This window comes from Ictalurus furcatus, chromosome 16 (genome assembly GCF_023375685.1).
Source record: "Ictalurus furcatus strain D&B chromosome 16, Billie_1.0, whole genome shotgun sequence".
NCBI classification, from domain to species: domain Eukaryota; kingdom Metazoa; phylum Chordata; class Actinopteri; order Siluriformes; family Ictaluridae; genus Ictalurus; species Ictalurus furcatus.
Window position 1 is genome coordinate 19,396,463 of NC_071270.1, and position 21,221 is coordinate 19,417,683.

At 40.0% G+C, this 21,221-nt stretch overlaps 2 protein-coding genes across 3 annotated transcripts in view; both read right to left on the reverse strand.

Annotated features, from left to right (window-relative positions):
• Positions 1 to 906: 906 nt before the first annotated feature.
• On the reverse strand, positions 907 to 6,570 carry nfil3 (nuclear factor, interleukin 3 regulated). The gene is made up of 2 exons (XM_053644855.1): positions 6,136 to 6,570; positions 907 to 2,689 (listed from the first exon to the last, which is right to left on the reverse strand). Exon 2 carries the CDS (start codon positions 2,561 to 2,563, stop codon positions 1,184 to 1,186), a length of 1,380 nt encoding a protein of 459 aa, XP_053500830.1. The 5' UTR covers positions 2,564 to 2,689; positions 6,136 to 6,570; the 3' UTR covers positions 907 to 1,183.
• Positions 6,571 to 10,396: 3,826 nt separating this feature from the next.
• The window catches only part of ror2 (receptor tyrosine kinase-like orphan receptor 2), a 78,092-nt gene continuing 67,267 nt past the window's right edge, over positions 10,397 to 21,221 (reverse strand). Inside the window, exons 5-9 of one of the 2 annotated variants that reach the window (XM_053646272.1) lie at positions 15,949 to 16,070; positions 14,265 to 14,579; positions 13,451 to 13,696; positions 13,122 to 13,324; positions 10,397 to 12,748 (exon numbers count right to left, since the gene is read on the reverse strand). In XM_053646272.1, coding sequence (XP_053502247.1) covers positions 11,321 to 12,748; positions 13,122 to 13,324; positions 13,451 to 13,696; positions 14,265 to 14,579; positions 15,949 to 16,070 — 2,314 coding nt within the window. In that variant the 3' untranslated portion in view covers positions 10,397 to 11,320. Of the gene's footprint in view, positions 12,749 to 13,121; positions 13,325 to 13,450; positions 13,709 to 14,264; positions 14,580 to 15,948; positions 16,071 to 21,221 lie in introns of both variants that reach the window. The other variant, XM_053646271.1, reaches the window with a different exon arrangement.

A 21,221-nucleotide genomic window follows, 5' to 3' on the forward strand; every position in this document is an offset into this window, starting at 1 on the left:
CAGTGGGAGATTTTGGAGCGATGTGTTAGACAGCCCTTTCCACCACCATCATCAAAACACCAACTGAGACTGATCATCCTTCCAGTACAGTTCCAGAGACTTGTAGAATCTCTGCCAAGATGCACTGAAGCAGTTTGTGTAGATTTTGTCACCCATCTGTATATGTCATGTTACTATTATAATGTGATAAAATTAGGTCTTAAACCGACGCTCAAATGCTTTAGAATGGATCATGCTTGTATTAAATAAAAAATGATGGTGATGCATTCATGATGGCTGAATAGAGGATGACCTAACTTTTTTTTATTGTAAATCTCCCAAATCACTTGATCACAGACATTTATGCAAATACAGCCATTTTGATTTCACAGTTTAGCATAACTGAAGATTTGCTTGTTGAGCAGCTACTGTTTTTTTTGTTTTTTTTTTGACATACCGGACTGATAAGCCGAGCTTAGCTGCTTTTTCATCTGTCTTTTATATCGATGATATCTATTACTCTCCTAGAGTTAGTTTCAACATAGAAATAGGATATATCTCACATGTTCAATTACACGTTCAGTTTCCAACTGTGGAAACAACAAGCTTCCTCCTGACCTTGGGAGGAACTACATATTTGCCAGAGACATTTCATGTACAGTATTACAATCCATTCAATAATGTCATTTGGAAATATTTATTTTATTGACAGTTTATCAACATGAAAAAATGCTACCTATTGTTCCTCAAAGAGAACACAGGGTAAAAATGGTGAACCTCCATAGAAATGGCACAGTAAAAGTAAAAGTATTAAGGAGGCACTGACAGTCTAGATCTGCAGTTCATTTAAAATCTTTAGACAATTCATGGTACAATGCGGTTTTCAATACATCCTGTGTAGGTGAAAAAGACAAAATGGTGCTTCAGTGCTTACATACATTTATTGTAAACAACAGAAAAAAAAAGAACATACGATAATGTACAACAAATTTTGAAGAACACAGCATTAACTTTGCATGTAGTAGCCTAACATTTTGGCTTCTGGTCTACCAGAAGGAGTCACTGGGAGGACACGCCAATCTACAACAGTATGTGCACAAAACCACTATTCATCTCGATGAACTGCAGCGTTTAGACACCATTTTAGTGGAATGGTGCAGTAGCAGACACAGTGGAAAACAGGTGCTGTGCAAACAGAGACGCCTCAGTTTGAGTAACATCCTTTAGATACCAAGTCATGTTCAGTAGTGCTTTTGGTGGACTCGATAACAGAACCCTGCCGTGTTGCAATCAACTTTTTCAGGCAGGCCACTTCTGCTGACAGGTTGGCGATGCCTTTTTTCAAGTACAAGTTCTCAGACTCTGAGATGGCATAGCAGCCATCCTTAAGGTCTACAACGAGTTTGTTAGTCACAGGCCCAGGTGAGTCAGGGCAAAGTCTGTTCTTGTAGCCATTTGGCATAGCCTCTGTTTGGTCTTTGTTCCAGTACTCAGGTTGTTGGATCCAGTCCTGGACGTTGTTCACCTGCAGGGAGAGTGGGCTAAGTGATGACTGGGTATATTCAGGTGTAGATCCCTGACCCATCTGGTAGCATGCCCGTGCAGACATGTCGATGGGAGAAGAGAACTTCCCAGATGAGTCGTAGTCAGGATCGATAGCCTCTACTTTGATCTGGATGGCCCGTGCTTTGATGCGCAGCTTGTGGGGTAGGGCTGAAGCTATTGCTTCTGGCACTTTTACAGCAGAGACTATCACGCTTTTTTGGTCAGCAGTGGACGGTGCCAGACCTTTGGGGACTTGCTGTTCATCTTCCCCATCTGACGACTTGCTCACGGTCCCATCATCACCATCAGAGGTCCGTGGCGAGTTACTTGATGACCTGGTGAGCGGCAGGAATGGATTTGGCTGAGAGTAGCCTGCAGGGAAAGGACTATTCAGGTAATGTCTGTACAGTTCATATGGACTGGCTCGGTCTCTGGAGTAGTTGCCATTCTCTAATGGCTCTTGCTTGATGATTTCCGGCGTCCTGCATGTGTTCATAGTGCTTGAGTCAGATCCGTCTGATAAGGTGCTGTGAGGTGAGTGCTTGATCACTGATATGCAGCTACTGCTCAGGCATGATGGCTCAACCTCTCTGGGGTAAGAGCCTTTGACACCATTAGGGGGCACAAATTCCTGGTACAAGGCTTTAGTAGAGGTGGAGATCTTCTGCACCTCCTGAGCATAGGCAGCCGAGCTCAACAGGCCAAACTTCAGCTTGAGGGACAGAAGCTCAGCTTTGAGTGAAGCATTCTCCTCACCCAACACCATCAGCTTGTTCTCTAGCACCATATCATTGATCCGCCGCTTCTCCCGTGAGCGCTTTGCCGCCTCGTTGTTCTTGCGTCTCCGCTCCCAGTACAAATTGTCCTTCTTCTCATCAGGGATAAATTCCCGCTTTCTGCGGCACATGTTTTGTTTGGCCTTGAAGGGCATGTTGGACAGTTTCTGATTGATTAAGTCTCTGTCTGTGCCTTGCAGGGCCATGGCTAAGACCAGGTCATCATCTCCACTGTAGGACGGCTCTTTCTTAATGGCCTGCATATTACACAATGGAGTGATCCAGATTGCATAAGCTCATTAGTGCTCACTTGTGTTGAGGAGACAAATCAGCATCATAAACTAAGCGCTAGACATAGCATGGGTGCCAGATAATGATTCCTGGTAGACCTGTTGAAAAGACACAAAGAAAACATTCTTAGAAATGACTTATAAAATAATAATATGTTATGCAAAACTGGTTTGACTTTGATAAAGGCTGACATCAGATATTCCAAACATGAATCTCTGGTTCCCATAAGAAAAGTATGAGTCATCTATCATAAGTCATTCTAAATTAGGGACTTATTACAGGCAGTGTTTATCAGGTACAATGAGACACTCAAACACCCTACAGTGGTTTATGACTCTATTTGTCTCTGACTGCAACATAATTCCACCCATAACAAAGTTAACAGCTTTCATAAAGCTTTATTAAAAGTAATTGGTAATAACTAAATGAATGGATTATACTCTATTATTTTAATATAAATAAATTGCTGAGAAACATCTTAGTCATATTCTTCTCTGACACTTAGGTTTTAGAAGAATTAGAAGAACTACAATTTTAATCAGCAAGTAATGCACAAATTAACACTCCAAATAAAATAACCATTACAAACAACAATAACAATTTATATATGCTTATTTAAAAGTTCATGTTCAATGTGTTATGAATGAGTATTTGTGAGCCAGGTTCAGAGGCTAAGGCCAGCAGTATGCTTGGGACAGCAGCACATTGTGCTCTCTGACTTTGAATTCCTCAGTGTTTCTGAGGCGTGACATCCCGGAGTATGAGACAGGCTTACTCCTGCCGCTGGCTCATTGACATTCAGCAAATTTGTCAGCTGATAATGTTACTTTATGCAAATTTTGCTGAGATGCTGACACCCCACTACTCATGATAACACAGCGACCTATTCCTGATGACTACTCTGTGGATTGGTCTCCTTTTGCACACCATAACTCAATTACATCTTGACAGTTTGTTGGAAATTCATCCCTAGAATAAATGTATACACTTTCTCAGAAGTGTTAGTGGGTGGATGGGAGAAATGTAACCATATGCTTTGGAAGGATTTGTATGTGCCAGATAAATTTCTTCACACATTCTCATGGCAGGGGTAAAACAGTGCAAGAAGATTTTTTTCTGTATCTTTCTCAAAGTGGTCAGTAAAAAAAAAAAAATTACACATGAATCAATAAATAAATAAAGCATAAATAACATAGCCTAAATGGAAGAGGTGACATCAAGGTGCTTTGTTATATAATGCAAATATTAAATACCTCATACAACAACAACAAGAAGCAGGTAAAACTTGTGATCTGTTTTTTTGGTTTTATGTAATTATCTTTTACATATTTTATTTATTTATTATTTATTTGTCCATATTGTTTACATTGTTGACTACATGCACATGTTATAAAATGTGATCAACACTTTTATATCTGGCACTTTGATAGGGATCATATAGCCTGACTACTAGAACAACAGCAGCTCACCTGATTTGACACCAAAATAATTTACTGGGGTAACCCTGCTTAAATTTATATAATAAATAAACAATACTTAAGTGTTCGCTTTTGTGTGTGTGGGTGTGTTTTTTTAACGAAAATATTTTGGTGAGCCCCTCTTCAAATTATGCAAGGGCGCAGCGCGAGCGCCACTAAAGCACTCGCATGACGTCACCCCTGGAGGTCGGTTACGCAAAAGAGTAACATTGAATCGGCACTCTATTTTTCTTGACACATTAAGCATTATCTAACCACCAGAATAAGGATTAAAATAGCTTATATCCGCATGTGCAACACACTACAGAATGGTGATGAACGGTTTAGACACATATCGGCTACATATGAGGGTTTGTCATGGCAATGACCTTCACGTGTCGTTCAAACCCAAGCGCTTTGACTAAAGGTTTCAGACCGGGGCGACAGCTTCAGAAGTGTCCATACCTGCAACGGGCTGATACGGTGTCTTCCAAAATGTAGCCCCCCCAAAAAATCACACACACAAACACACACACGCGCGCGCACGCAAACCCCCACAAGCCAACTTAAGCTTATGTGGCAAATGTTTTGAATGTTTCAGGTTCGGGTCTGTGCGCCTCGCGCGATCAGAGCGCAGAACAAAGGAATGCGTGCAGAGCAGCCATCATCATCATCATCATCATCATGGTCACCATCGTCACACGTGGCTGAACAGAACCGAGACAATGCAAACAATCGGTGATCGCTCGAACCGTGCAACAGGAAGATTAAACAGCGGTGTAATAGAGACGCAGCTTTGTCTCAGTTTAATCATCTTGTTTGGGCTAGACGTGAGCGCGAGCGCGGTTTACATTTCAGGTGTGCGGTTTTTTTTTTCTTTTTTTGTAATCCAGTCTGATTTCTCGTTCACCTCACGATCGGACTGATTATTGACGCTCGTGTGGCTCCATTATTCAAATCGCAGGACACACGTTGAACTGGAAAGAGTGATTAAACGCAAACCGAGCACGAGTGTTTAAACAATGCAGCACACTGATGCTTTTTGACAGGCCGCTCCGACAAAACGCTTCATAATCCCAGTCGACACGCCGCCCGTTTCAGAGTTTGGTAACCGACGGGACGTTCTGTGGTGTTATATATTAACCAGCTGCAACCATAAAAGCTGGTTGTTGTTTTTTATGCAAGTCCTGAAATGCATTTTTTTTTTAGAAAGTGAGGACTATTTTCATAACACGTAGTATTCATTCACTACCCAGATTCCTTTATCCTTCATTTCTATGGATTATAATTTGTCACTAGTCGCCATATAAAGCTTATGCATGCATTAGCTTACGTGTCATAAGTGTAATAACACCCGATTCGCTTTAAATAGATGGGATATAAATAGATAGTGTATATATATATATATATATATATATATATATATATATATATATATATATATATATATATATATATAGGCTGCATTATGGCTACGTGGAAATGCGCTTCCAACGCTTTTAGATCCTGACCCTGTTTTTGTTTGTTTGTTTGTTTTTAAACAAAACACCACCAAACAAAGTGTTACATATTCGTACGTAATCTATTAACGTTACACCTACAAGGAAGTACCTTGAAGCCTAATAAACATTCGGAAGTGGAGCAGCAAAAACAAATAGTGTAATAAATATGGACCGATCAGCAGAGGTGTGTACACCCACCCGCATGGGTCACTATGCCATTCATACGGCTGTGGTCACATTTCCAACCTACATGGTTCAAATGCTTAAGGAGTCAGTAGGTGAAGTGTGCGGTGTAAATACTTAGAATGGTTACAAATCAACACGGGTTTGGATACAGAACGCGGAATATTAACCAAATCCCATGCAGAGTTATCACAGGATACAAGTTTGTATGTAAATGGGATGCATTCACAGGTTATGTATCAACACCAAGCAAATATTCTCTATAATACGAAACCAGACACAATTTTTTTTAGAAAGTGACAAAGTATAAAGCATAACAGTTACTATGTAACAGACTAGCCCTGAACAATCCAAACTGCCCACATGACTCAGGGTGAAACATACGTGAAAAAATTCCCCTACCTTTAATTAGCACAAGCTATTTTTTGTAGTCCGTAGAGGAATTAAAAAAAAGCATTTAATGCTCAAAAATAATGTGTTTCATAAGCAGCCCTAAAATTCCGTTAACGGTGAGGTAATGTTTCCCTGTTCCTCCTTTGCGTTTTCCTCCTGAACTGACTGCTGCCTCATGGATCTGTGTTAGTAGGTCACTGAAGAAATGTATTGGCAGCGTGCTGTGACTGACAGGCCTCTCATCCAATAACAACGCGGCATTTTCCGATTTGAACCAATGCCTCGCTTTTCTCGTGGATATATCGGGAATCTAATGCAAATGAATTGAGCTGAGCTCTACTTGGGGCTCTACTTTATGTTGGGATAGCAATGCGGCGAGAATAAGTGACCAGATGAAGTGTTGCAGCTAAAAAAAACAACACTGAATAACATGCAGATCAAAAAGTAGGCTACACATTTACACACACACACACACACACACACACACACACACACACACACATACGTTCAGTGTAAACCAGGTCAATTTTTTCAAAGTGAAGAAAAAATGTCAACATGTGCTCATGCAATGTAACAATTAGCTACCAAAAAGGTGATCTGTGAGATTACATCATGGTCACGTGGCTTCTTTTGTAATTATACAACTCAGAAGTCAAACTATCACTCCTGCATGGTACAACCACAAATATCAACGTCTTGAAGACATTTTTAAACACTAGGTAGGCATAGGCTACTATAATCATACATTCTGAAATGTTTAATTTTAATTTATTTAAAAATGACAGACTACTTGTCACTTCAACCCCATTCTGTTATTTCAGTTCTTACAGAAATAGCAATGGCGCCGTCTAGTGTCCAAGAAACACAACGCACATGATCACTTTTTATTCTCAGTCTTGTGCCGTGAGCTTCCTGCTGTTTAGAAACAAAACAAAAGCAAGCCGCTATAAAATGTCCCGCGGAGTAAATTATAATTGCCTCAGTAGTCTTTGAAAGTCACTTAATACTGAGCCATGTTAGCCATTATGCTATAGAGAGGGAGTCAGTTAAACTAGAGACAAATGTAAATAGTAGTAAAAAAAATACTCTATTAAAACCTAATTAGGTCAGAGAGCATGCGTCGTTTTAATATCTTATCGTTTATACACTCTCTCAGGCTAGTGATTTAGCGGCCTTGTGATGTGATGTAAGCGCATATAGCCTATATTACACAAACGCGTTTGACGAAAATAAAGCAGAGAGCTGCTGACCTTAGCATTAAATAAAACTCTGAGAAGGAGTGTGTGCAGGTCAGTAGGTCACGCCGCACGCTCACTGCGCATGCGCAGGGACAGAACGCAACCGATGCAACACAGTTATGTTTACATTTACATTTATTCATTTAGCAGACGTTTTATTCAAAGCGACTTACAAATAAGGAAATACAAGCAAAGCGATATATCAAGCGGAGAACAATACAAGTAGTGATACCATACAAGATTTATAATTGAGTTCTAGAAAAGCAAAGTGCGCAGTGTAGAGGTGTAAGAGCCAGTCTTTTTTATTTATTTATTTAATTAATTCAAATGATAATGTTGGGTTGGCATTTTAGGGGTTAGTTAGGTGCTCACGAAAGAGTTGGGACTTTAGCTGTTTTTTGAAGATAGTGACAGATTCTGTGGTCCGGATTGAGGTTCAAGTTCATTCCACCACTGAGGGACAGTTAGTGTGAAGGTTCTGGAAAGGGACGTTGGTCCATACCGAGTAGGCACTATTAAGCGTCGGTCATTAATCGATCGCAGATTGCGTAAATATGTAATACAGGAATTGTTATATTACTACACAGTTATAGCCTCCTTGCTGAAAACAAAAACAATAGAAACCATCACAGAAATTCGAATGGTTTCCACTACAAATACTACTTAGTTGACCAACCATCAGCTAAGCATTAAAACCATTACCATTATTGGTCCTTAATGGTATCCACTAAACATAACCTGCCACCAATAGAAGGCAACAAATTACCAGTAGAGACTCACAGGGACCATTACAGTTTCCATTAAAACCAATATAAATTCCATTATAACCATTAAAAACATTACAAATTCTTTGAGGGCTTCTATTGCCCAACCTATATGTCCAAACCGTAATCACTCCAATCAACAGGCCTATAAACAATGTCTAATGTCAAGTAATGTCCTAATATGTTCTGTCATTGGAAAATTCAGGAATAACTAAAAAAAAAAGTCTATGGCTCCAATAAATGGAATATTGTTGCACATTTGAATATTTCTATATTTATCCCATAAAACATGTCTGTGATTAGTGGGCCTGTGTATTTTTTGTTTGCAGTTAAAGTGGCTTTAATGGGTTGCTGTGCACTTTATGTCTAGCGTGCAGCCATTTGGGATCACGTGTACCTTATCAGAAGACGAAGAGAGAAACAAGGCAGAGGCTGTAGTCATGTCAAAATCTTTATTTGCAGGCTAAATAAATCAGTACATACCAAAATGTGGGTTACGTCATATGCCTAAGCTTTCTCTACACAGCATCTTTACTAATGAGAAACCTGTAGGCTAGATGATAATGTCTGATGCAGATCGTGTAGCACATGTGATCTACATATTTATTCCTGGATATAATGAGAAATCCCGGGTGAGGAGAGCGCGCGCTCTCCACCGCGCCGCGCTTTATTAACTTTGTAGCGCAGTTTGTGCGGCAAAAGTGGCGAAGTCGAGACGCGCTCTGCCTCTTTGACGATTTCCTTTTCTTTGCAAATATCTTTGGGCTCAGTCACGAATGAACGTTGCTCCACGTATGGTTCATTCATGCGTGTATGAGCGGCGCATCTAGGTGTGGTTCCTGCAGGACATTGGTAACCAGGCACCATTTCATTTAGAGAGAAAGGTGCAGAGATTGGGTATACGTTCATGGTAGGATGCGCATGGCCTTGACCCCATTTTCTCTGAGTAATTGCATATGGGACGGTGCTGTACGCGCTTGACGGAACGTTTCCATCACTGGGCGCGTGGATTCCCAGGTATTTGTTTCTCTGGTGAGTATTATCCACGGCAGGGAATGAAGCAGCAGAGAAGCTTTGCATTCTCGGGAGAGGCACCGAGTCGTAAGAACTGAAGTCGCACCGACTAGAGAGAGCGTAATGAGGTATACGGTTTGCTCCCGGAAAGTCCACCAGAGAGCGCTGGTAAGAGTCCCGTGTCAGCTCTCGGACAGGGGAATAGTCCATGAATGTATCAAGGGAAGTTTCTTTGCCAACACCGTGATAATTAATGGCTGAAAGCGCCGCTTTGAGTTTCTCATTTTCTCGAAGGAGTTGGAGCGCGCGCTCTTCCAGGAGCCGCTCTTCCATGCGCCGGCGCTCGCGCGACCTCTTAGCCGCCTCGTTGTTTCGACTGCGCTTCATCCAGTAGTTGTCGTCTTTCAGCTCGTCTGGCGTAAACTCTCTTTTCCGACGCGTTGGGACATTCGCCTTTACGGTTAAATCGCATTTAAATCCGTGCTCGCAGTTCCAGTGCCCCTCGTAAGTGTTTGCATCTCGCGCAGAACAACAAGCGCTGGATGACATCGTGGCAGAAACGGAGCACGTGCACCTGATCACTTCATCTGATGCACAGATGTGAAGATGCACATTTTAAACCAATCTTGGCAATGTTCCGAAGGAAAAAAAAAATAAGCCTATAGGACAGGGTGATGGGATAAATGTAGGTAGGCCACACCTCTTTTTTTTTTTTTAACAGCAAAGTACAAAAACGTCCACTGTGCAGGCTTGACGTTTACCTTCAAAGATCATTAGCTCCTTTTCTCCTAGTTTATAATTGGAACGACAATCACTGTGCATTTATCCGAGTATGAACAGGGCCATTTCTGGCAGTTATAGACATATCAGACAGTTTATGTAAATCTCAAGCCTTTTCCCCAGTGGCACTCCTGAAGTCATTTCCATGTTCTCACCATGCATCTAATTAATTCTCGTGCATAGCAGTTATACATATTAATTATGATTAAAACACGTGTTAACGGCGTATTATTCCAGTCATTTAGACTCGATAATTCCAGACATCTATGGTAGTTGAGGGGGTAGTTCATAAGAAATTCATTAAATGTTCAGTCAATTAAAGGTCATTTGCATTTTAGTTATATTAAAAATGTTTTACTATTGTAGAGATTTAAAAAAATAAAAAATAAAAAAAAAATTAAAACAACCCAACATACAATATTTCACCTATCACTTTATTTGACACTCCCTCTTCCTGCACATACACAATATATGGTTAAGTTCTGTTATAACAGTTTGGTTAAAAACAAAACAAAACAAAAAAAGCAAATATTTGGTTTTAAACTAAATTTAAGTAATATCACTGGCTAAACAAAATTATCTGAAAGAGAGACAGAAAAATTAAAAATCAATTTCTTTAAGAGAATCAATGCTATAAATTACAAATCTTTACAACAGAGTTTCAACCTTAAAAACAAGTATTAAAAAAAAAGTCACACAAACGTTTAGGGGCCACCTCACTTTTTCTAAAAGTCCTGATAATATGTAAGGCAGTTTAGCACTGAACGTTGCATAGTTTTGAGTCGGTCAGTTAAAATAGGTGCACCATTATATTAACCCTTTGGCCACATTCAGTTTCAGTGAGACATAAAAAAAATGTAAGCTTCAATGTAGTAAACACAGCAAATCTCATTCTCATTATTTCTGAGAATGAGATAATCATAAGGCACTCAGATTGCCTAACAATTCCTATATAACTGTTTTAAGTGGGGGGAAAAAAGTTAATCAAATGAATTGATGGCAACTACAATAATCCACATAAAAAAGATACAATGGTCCATGTTGCACAGCAACAGTAAGAACTCAAATTCTTCTGAATGGCTTTGCAACAAATTTGATTAAGAAAAAAAGAACACTGTCAGTGTGTCACATCAACAACCCACCTACTGTCAAAAGGTGAGAAATTAGATTCTTCATTGCAGCTGAAAAGCAGCATAAGGGTACAGCCGTCACCAGACCTAGAGGTATAGCCTCCTAAAGTAGAAAAGTTGTTTTAGTGACTGCCACGTAACCCATAAATAACATTCAGTTTTTGTCTCAATCAATGATTTCCCTTCACTGTGTGGTTAAGCTGGCAGAAGCTACAAAGTCACACTTCAGAGAACAGCTCTCGGCTGTCATTGGGTCCCAAAAAGCTGCCTATGCCTCTGAATGCATCTCATTGTCATCAATCTGTGGGCTGTCATTGTCCCCTAGAAGCTCTGTTTCAGGGACAGATGTGTCATCGTTATGCAGACCATTCTGGGAAGCTCCATCAGCCATGTTGTCCTCAGCTGCCTTAGCATCCTCACTCAGCAGGCCGGTCTTCTCGGTGCCGGATGCATTGGATGGTGCTGTGGTGACATAACCTGTACTGGTGGAGCCACTGCCACTGTGGTGCGAGCCTGCCTTAGGTACCATCTGCGGGTGCATCTGCTGTGAGGGCATCTGCATAGGGATCTGCATGGGGTAGAAGTTCTGGAGGTATGGATATGCGGGCACAGGCTGGTAACCGTTGACAGGGATGTAAAGCTGGGGCGGTACCATAGGCCTCATCTGGCCCTTCATAGGCATAAACTGGGGCTGTGGGAAAGGAGAGGTCTTCTTTGGGGTGACATAGCGGGCAGCACTGATATTGCTGACAGGGCTTGTGCTCAGAGAGCTGGTCTGGGTGGTGTTGCTCGCCCCAGAGGTCTGTGCTGAGCTGTTGTAGTTGGACAAGCTTTCCCATGTGCGCAAGCGTGCATGGATGTCCTTGAAGCGTGGCCGGCGTGCCGGGAATTCATTCCAGCACTCCAGCATGAGAGTATAGATCCAGGAAGGGCAGTCATCAGGGCAAGAGAGGACTTGTCTGTTACGTACCATCTCAATCACATCTTGGTTGGAGTAGCCACAGTAGGGCTGCAGGCCATAGCTGAAAATCTCCCACAACACCACACCATAGGACCAGATATCAGAGTCAGTGGAGAACTTGCCATACATTATGGCTTCTGGGGACATCCAGCGAATAGGGAAGGGACTGTTGCCCATCAGCTTGTAGTAGTCAGCAGAGTAGACCTCACGGAACAGCCCAAGGTCCAGAATCTTTACGTTGAGTTTGTCGCAGACCAGAATGTTTCGAGCAGCCAGATCTTTGTGGACAACATGATGACTGGACAAGTACTCCATCCCAGCTGCCACTTGAGTGACAATGTGCAGGAAGTCAGCCTGCTCAAGAGCTGACTTGACTGTTTTGTCATCATCAGAGCTGCCTACGTCCGAGTGGGGTGAGCGCATAACCAGGAACTCATGGAGGTCACCATGGCCTGAGTAACTGAAAACCATGCTCATGGGCTGCTCTTTGGTCACCAAACCCAGGAGGCACACAATGTTTGGGTGCTGGAGTCTGGACCGGAGTGTAGCCTCATGACGGAACTCTTCTTGCAGTGTTCCCTCATCCTTGTCTTTGACGGTCTTAATGGCCACCACCTGGGTCTGCTCTCCTGGTGCTGTGCCATAGAGGTGACCTTTGTAGACCTTCCCAAAGCGGTCCTCTCCAAGCTCCTCCATGAAGCGTACAGCTGATAGGTTGATTTCTCTGAGTTTTGCCTGATAGGAAAAGATCATACAGATTTACATATTATTAAAGTATACAGCTTTTGTATAATAAAACGAAATGAAGTGCTCTTCATGTTACCAACACAGTGGTTGACCTAGTGTAGTCCTGAATCACGTTATGGGTGGAGAATACTACTGAATGACAATGAGTTGCTTGTTAAGGCCATTACAGAATATGACTGATTATCTATTATGTTGCATTCATAACCAGAAAACAAGCTCTAACCGATGTCTAAAATAACCAACCTCTTGAATATCATGTCTAATCATATTATGTTGACCCAATTTAGAGTATGTTCAGTGTTAGAATAACAAAAGCACGCCTAGCTTAAGGGTGTAGCTACTGGACTGGTGAGAGTAATACCTGCTTGTGCTGATTGAGGAGTGGCATCTCCATGTCCTGACTGGGAGAGGCAGTAAGTTGCCGACGAGGGGGGGTGTCGACTGACTCCTTCTGCTTGTTACGGCACATACACACCAGGAAGAACAAGCAGGCAATGACCAATGGGATAGCGATACTGGGGATGAGGATGTACAATATCTCCTTCTTCATGTTTTCAGGGGGCTCTGGAGTTGAAAACAATTAACACAAAATAACACTGAGTAATGGTCAAGTAGCTGCACAGAAGTCTTTAATATGTAGATACATTACTGTTTTATTCTTTATTAATCATGATGGGAGGTTCTACTTACTGCATGGGCGAACATCACAGAATTCAACCCTCACATGGGGGTCAAGAGTGAAACACCATGGAGCCTCCATTTGTCCTCCAGGGTTCCTACAGAAGTTGTGTCCCCCTCTGAGCTCTGGGTAATCTTTAGGTGTCAAATGATGGCTGTGGGGATACTGATTAGTCCAGGGCTGACACTGCTGGCCAGATTTTGTTTTACTGACAACACCTCTGTAATTGGCACCACTGTCATTGTAACAGCTGTGATCTGAGGGAGAATCTTTCACAAGGATTTAAAATTAGGGAGCAGAAATTGACAAAAATTAACATTCAAATAATCTAAACAAAACAAACAAACAAAAAAAACACACCAAAAAAACCCAAGAAACTCCACCTCAAAGACCACTAGAGGGCCCTCTTGATTCATTCTTCCAACAAATTAATTATCACACTTATTACATTAGACATTCAACTTGCTTATGACATGTCACGTTTGTCAAACAATAAGGGTTTAGCCAACCTCAAACAATGCAGTATGTCATACTATATTCTTAATAATATGCCTAATTGCAGAGCTTTACTGGTAGAAATTACTGGGCATTATTTCTTAAGCTTCTACACTCAACACAAGTAATCCAGGTAACTTGAGTTATGCTTGTCTTAGGTTTACTGAAATGTGAAACAGAACAAAAATGCAAACTGGCTCAAAATGTCCTAAGACTGCTTTGAAAATCTTTGCTTCATTGCACAGGCATTTAATTATGGAATGCAATACAAAGAGCTTGTCAACAACAGGCTTCAAGATAGCACCAGTGAATTACGGCGGGTCCACCTACATGTCTCCAGACGGTTGGTGGGCACGCCAATGCGCATGCAGCTGGCAGCATCTGGTGAGCCCGGGTGAGGGAGCAGCTTGCATTTGGGCAGCTCCAGTTGCATGAGGATGAGTGGGTGGGAGCGGGCGATGGTGTACTCAGCACGGCACAGGTCATTCTCAATTGCCTCACACTCGTCTCTGCAGAGCTGGCGCCTCCTAGGGCCCCTCGTGCCTTCTTCGCACAGAGGGAAGACGTAGTGGCAAAATGAGGGAATGGCAAACTGCGAACACTGATCTGACAGCTGGGTGGAGGTGCCAATCATGGTAAATGCAGCTAGGCATGAGAAAAAGGGAGGAGAGAGGTGAGGCAAAGGTGCAGGTACATATGTTACTGCATATTTAAGTAATGGACGGTATTGGGTGTTAAATGAGAGGTCAGGTTTAACAGTTACAAAACACTTGAGAGCTCTATAAGAGTTTATAGCAGCCAGTCATTTCACACCACTATCCCAGCATGTGACTGCTTTAATTCACAGTCTCACAGAAACTCATACTGAAACTTGTCATAACCCTGATTTGCAAAAACAAAATCACAAAATTTACATATTTTCTGATCATATCAATTAGGTTCTTTAAATAAGCATACTAAAAAATAGGGTTAGCTGGCAGGACTACATTGTTTATAGGTAAACAAAGATTGCAATACTTCATAATATGGAGAAACTACAATGTCTTCTTTTAACAGATAAATATAAATTTATTATTAGGTTTTGGCTTATAATTAATAAACATAATATGTTCCAGATGTTTCTAGGACTCTCAAAAAATTTTACTCAAGCGAAATCATCTGATCTATTTTCCCCCAAGATATTCAGGGTCTGAAGCAGAGTACAGTAACACAGGAAAATTGTTTTGTATGCCTTTTTTTTTTTTTTTTTAGGGTTATTTTCCTATTAGATAAAACCACAGAATCTTCAGAGAGATTACATGTAAATTTAAGCAATGAAATTACATGACAGAGCTTTCCAGAGAGAGAGAGAGAGAGAGAGAGAGAGAGAGAGAGAGAGAGAGAGAGAGAAGAAGCCGATTCATGCTGGGCTAAGGAACATTAGGAGAGCCTACATTTCTCTTATTGCAAAGGATTTATTTAATATCAGTACTTGGTTGCAGAATTAAACTCTCAGTTTTCATTTACTGTCCTTCTGGTCCCTTTACAATAACTGATTTTTAACTAAACCTGGCATTGGTTTCTTAAAGGAATGAAAAATGCATTTTAATCTGTTTAATCTGTTCAGAAACGCTGTGAAGTTACTACACACGATCCTTCTCAATGTTTGCTGCTTTTTTTTTTGACATATTTGATGCACTACATACTTTTAAACAAATACCGTATATAAAAACTTGAGTGTGCCCTAAGGTTAGACATGCTGGGTATGGGAACAACACACAGTGTAAAGTGCAAGGTTAGCATGGCAGCAGTTCCTGAGGGAAGAAACAACTAGGATGTTTATCTAAAACATCAGACAAAATGGCTTGCCTAGAACTGACAATGTTTCTGTGAGTCACCTAAAAGGACCTAAATTACAAACTGCTTTGAACGTGATGTGAGACAAGAAGAGCACAACGACTTCCAGCTGGTGAATGCAACAAGAAATGATGTGAAAATAAAACGTTCAGTTCTGAAAATGATTGTCATCACTTACCCGTGATGCGGTTCTCACTTTCTCCTTGCATCTGTAGAGACTCTACATAGATGCTCCTGTTCCCGATAAATCTTGCACATGCGATGCCTCGGTACGGCTGACAGAAGCCTTTCTCATGGGTCCTGAGAAACATAAACAATGAGACCTTTGTTAATCATTATGGTATTTTTCAGTATATCTTACAAATCCTCATGCTAACAGTTTGTATCTTATATGTGGTTACGTATGTGCTGTAATCAGATTGTGATATTATAGAACAGAAAATCTTTATAATCATATATGTGAATAAAAGCTTAGAATCAAAATATTAGTATCAGTTCAGTATTAAGACTCATATTTCTTGGCAGTATGACGCATTAATCGTAATATGTTCCAGATGAGCAGCCGCACTTGCGGGCTCCACACAGAATCCCAGAACTGACCACAGATATGCTTAATTGTAACAAACCCAAAACATCAGTATCGTTATTGCCAGCAGCAAATATAGACATGCAAAAATTGATTATCAGCATCAGCCCATTTAAACATGAATATCCCTGCAGAGCGGAACATGAGCTACTACATCCAAAGATGCGGATTTAAACCTCAGCAAGGGATATATGGACTCACTGACTTTTTTGACCCAACATTAGTACATTAGGAACAAATCCTAGTTCTTGAACTTAGTAAATAACGGACATAGCATTCGTTCTCTGTCATTAGTTTGAGTGTCGAAAATGTCTACAAACACCATACATTAAGTGACACGGTAAACATTTAACTTCAGGTTGACAACCTACAACGTCCCATTTTTCGCTAATTAGGATGAAAAGGTTTCACTGATGTACCTGAATGACTCACTACGGCGTCTCGACAAGGAATACAACACTTCTGTTATGCGAAACAAGTGGCACACCTTGGTACTTTAATGTCAGTGGAGCAGAAGTGCTTGCAGTGGAAAAAACAAAAGGACTTTCCACATGGGGTAGAGCAGCACATGCCCACAAATGTACACACAAACACACACACATATTTTTTATATATATATATATATATATATATATATATATATATTATATATATATACACATACACATATATATACACACATATACACACACACACACACACACACATAAATATACATACACACACACACACATATACATATATAAATATACATACACACACACACACACACACACACACACACACACACACACACACATCTATCTATATATCTATATATATAACTGTCAGTTCTCAGTCCAAACTCTACTGTGTCATAGAATCAATTAAGCAAGGAATAAAACACAATGAGGCACAATGAGGAAAATAATCAACGATAGGGTGCATGTAATGCCATTACCATCTCAGAGTTTTCCTATAACAGGAATAACACAATCTGGAATATGCTGCTATAGGAAAATTCTGAGGAGGTAATGGCATCACATCACCCAGTTGTTGTATTTTCCTCATTGTACCCCATTGTGTTTTATTCCTTTCTTAACCTATTGTCTGCCACAGTAGTATTTGGAATGAGAACTGAAACTAATTATATAAGACCTGTTTAAATATTAGATTATTATTGCAGTTAGATGCTTTTAACCTATTAGTATTAGACATTTTTGTAGCATCACTCATTGCCTGTGAAGACAAGAGGATAAAAAATGTTACAAAAGCCACTTCTGCTAAGCATTTAGCTGTTAATTAGTTCAGAATCTTGCTTAAAACATCAGACATAACATGCAAGAACACCCCAATCATTTTTGTGTACCAAACACTTAGGAATTTAGGATATAAGCTGCAGTGATGTTTTCAGTGTCTTCACGTGCGATGACCTCGTTCTCCTGCAGAGCACAGTGGAATCTGGGCTTTTTTAGACTGACACATGCGGGTTTGTGGGTTTTGATGGCAGATATTTAGCTGAACTCATGTCAAGTTACTCATTGTTCTGCCTTTGGGCTTAGCTGTTTTTCCCGTTATATTTTGATGAAATCGTTCTGCAATGATGGACATGCACAGCAGCTGAAATTGGATAAACCGGACAAACTTAGTAGCATCATATCATGAATTTCGTTTGAGCAGAATGTAGAATAAACATGTCACAAGTGAACAACGTTGGGAGTTTTGACTTGTAATGAATTCCAGAAGTACACATACTAATACAAGAGGATATATATCTAAAGAGTATGAAAGATACTGATGTATTATAACTAAAAGTGGAAGATATGACAGACTTCATATTCCTGTACTTTGAACGTAACTGGTTCTGTACAGCATCATTTTCGCTGTTTAAAGTACAGATTTGCTAGCAACCTGGCAAATTTTCAAATCCTGCAACGTGATCTCCCAACACATGCTGGACTTGTCATACTTTGCGTAAATGCTGAGGGAAGTGTGTGTCAAAGAAATATTTTTCAAATATCCTCTCTTTTCAAAGCAAATTGATATTGAGCTTGTGTGGATGTTTTTTTGTTTTGTTTTTTAAACCCCTTCTTTCCAAATTTGGCTTGCACAATTCGCATTGCATTTTGCTCAAGTCTCAGCATGCTGTAATGCCAAAGGAGCTGTTAATGTCCAAAAAGGCCTGGTCCTGCTCACATCAATATCACATATGGTTACAATTTTACTGCAGTCTAAAGTGACTGGAAGGAATTCTGTCTCTCCAATAATGTCTGAAGACTTCAGCTTAACAAGATTTAGACTTACTTCCTACTTCTGGTTAAAAAAATACGAGGTTGGACAAGAACATACCTGCAAAAATAGAATAATGAACTGAAGAACTGGAGCAGTGCCTGAGCACCAAAGTTCATGCATTCAATAGCTGTGTTTCCAGTCCTAGGGATAGTGTGGTAGTGTTATTTTTTTTCCTTTTTTTAAGTCTTAAGTGATCTTTTTTCTCATCTACAAATTCACAGAATAATTTATTAACTATTTTACAAGGAATATTTTATGTTTAAAAAAACATTTAACATAAAATTGAACCTTTATGTGAGCACAGTTTTCAACATAAATGAACAGCTATTGATTTTTAACACTTATGACCATGTATGCCATTTATTTTGCTTGTCTGTTGGCAGGGAAACCATGGTTTATCTGCAGTGGTTTACTCCAGTACAATTATTGCACAACATGAGTCGTGTTTTGCAAAAATATGCCTTCATGCGGTCATTTTTAAGAGTCTCGTCTATCAAAGCTCATCTACAGAGAGTTATGCATTTGATCCTTAATCAAATCTCCACCAATTCTTCTCCTCACTGAAAGGAATATAATCATTCCAGACCCTATATTTATGCAAAAATTTTAGCTTCAAAGGACAAAGTCGCTTTGTGACTGCACAAAACAGAAAAACACATTTATATATTGTTTTGCAGGATATCAAATGCTGGTTACTTTTAGGCATTTTTCATAACAACAAGAGTCTTAGGAGTCTTACGAGAATACAGAACAGATCATAACTAACAAGTCCCAGGAGGCTACTTTTGAAGAGCAAAATTGAAATTTGTTCAGGATGATACCAGAGTACATTGAGAAGAGATTTGAAACAGAGACCTGAACCATGTCACGTCTTCGACTGAAACTTGATGTGAAGAATCAGCATTCACACTTTCAGCATTCACATTCAGGGCTGGTCTTAAAGGAAGGTAGAGGAACAGAGGAGGTGTTGTGTGGGGCCCACAAGCACCCTGCAAGCCAGAGCCTCCACCTGCTGAGGGCTGACACTCATCAGTTCCCTCCCACTGCTACAAATCAAGCACAATGTCCTTATTCAAAAAAGCTGACAGAGTTTCAGCCATCTCAGTAACAAAAACACTTCTTCTGCTCTAAAGATCTGTGTTATATTGGAGCATTGTTTGGCCAAAGTAATCAAGTTAATGATAAAGTAGGTCTGTGTACACTGCTTTCATTAGTTTTCTATTTTATTTCATAATTTTACTATGGTCTACTACACTTTTTTTTTTTTTTTTTTTTTTTTTTTTAAAAAGCAAGAGGGCTGAAAAATCTGCAAGACTTTCCAGGTGCTGCAATTTAGGAATACTTTAATATTTCACCCCCAAAAAATTCCATGCATATGTTGATCCCATTTTTTTTTAATCATATTATTTATGAAAACAGAATAAGGTTTCAGAATACATGTCTTAACCAGAGAAAAGAGAATGTAGATAAGCCTACTTTTATTTCCAGGTCAACTCAGTTCAGGTTGAAATGTACTGCAGTGGGCATGTTTTCATATTTGGATTCATAAACATTTGACTTGTAGACTTTGTGTGGTGAAATAAGTAAAAACAATGAAAAATTACTAAAAAAAAAATTTCAATGAAAAACAACAATGGATTTATTTCCAGTTTAAGTGTATGCCAATAAAAAGAAAATGTTAAATAAAAATCTGTTTCCTTGTTTTCCCATTTTCCTTATGAAATGGAAAATGAATTATTGCAACATATACAGACCAAAGAGGATGTACACAGATAGATAAAAAAATAATTTAAAAAAATAGAACAAGGCTGACAACAAACATGTGCCTGATTGAGCCCAGTGGGTAAGCAGCGTAGTCAGGCTCTGACGGATACCAGATGGTAATACTGATGCCAACTAAAGCCTGATCTGCAGAACCTGAGTAGGACAATGCTTCCTGGAGCTAACTCAAACACTACTACACACCGAGTGGCATCCTTGCTAGAGCGGACATCCAACTGGACAGCTTAAACAGAATCTCCACCCAGCAGTGCTGAGAGCAAATGCAAGGATACAAGCAAACAAACAAGGCCTGTGCCAAGAAAAGAGAGCATTCTGTAAACAGAGTCAGGGGTAGGCTGGGAATACTTAGCAAAATACTGCCTAGAACATTTCAAAGTTGGAGCTCTGAGTGGAGGAAGCAACTAATTGGAAAAGAGCCTTAAAATTCCTCCCAAACAAACATGGTAATAACTGGGAATCTCTATAAAGAACACAAAGTGATAAAACACTGCACTTAAAAGAGAATTCCGGACATGATGATACCCCAGGACCTCCTGCAGTATCAGAGCATGATTTCAGAGAGCATTCATTCCAAATCATTGTGTAACATCTGTTACACCACAAGATGGCAATAATTTGTTAGTCCTGACTAACACAAGGATCCAAAAGAGGAAGACTTTGACTGCCACACTACCTACCTACAAGGGTTGGGCATGGTGATCTCGTGATCAACATAAATTATGACATATTCTTTATTATAATATAATTTTTTAAAATATTCTTTTCTGATGATATGGATTTGTACTGCAAAAGGGTGAAGATCAGTTATCATT

Excerpts from the sequence above, each read along its gene's own strand:
- nfil3 (XM_053644855.1), bottom strand. The coding sequence starts at position 2,563 with ATGCAGGCCATTAAGAAAGAGCCGTCCTACAGTGGAGATGATGACCTG.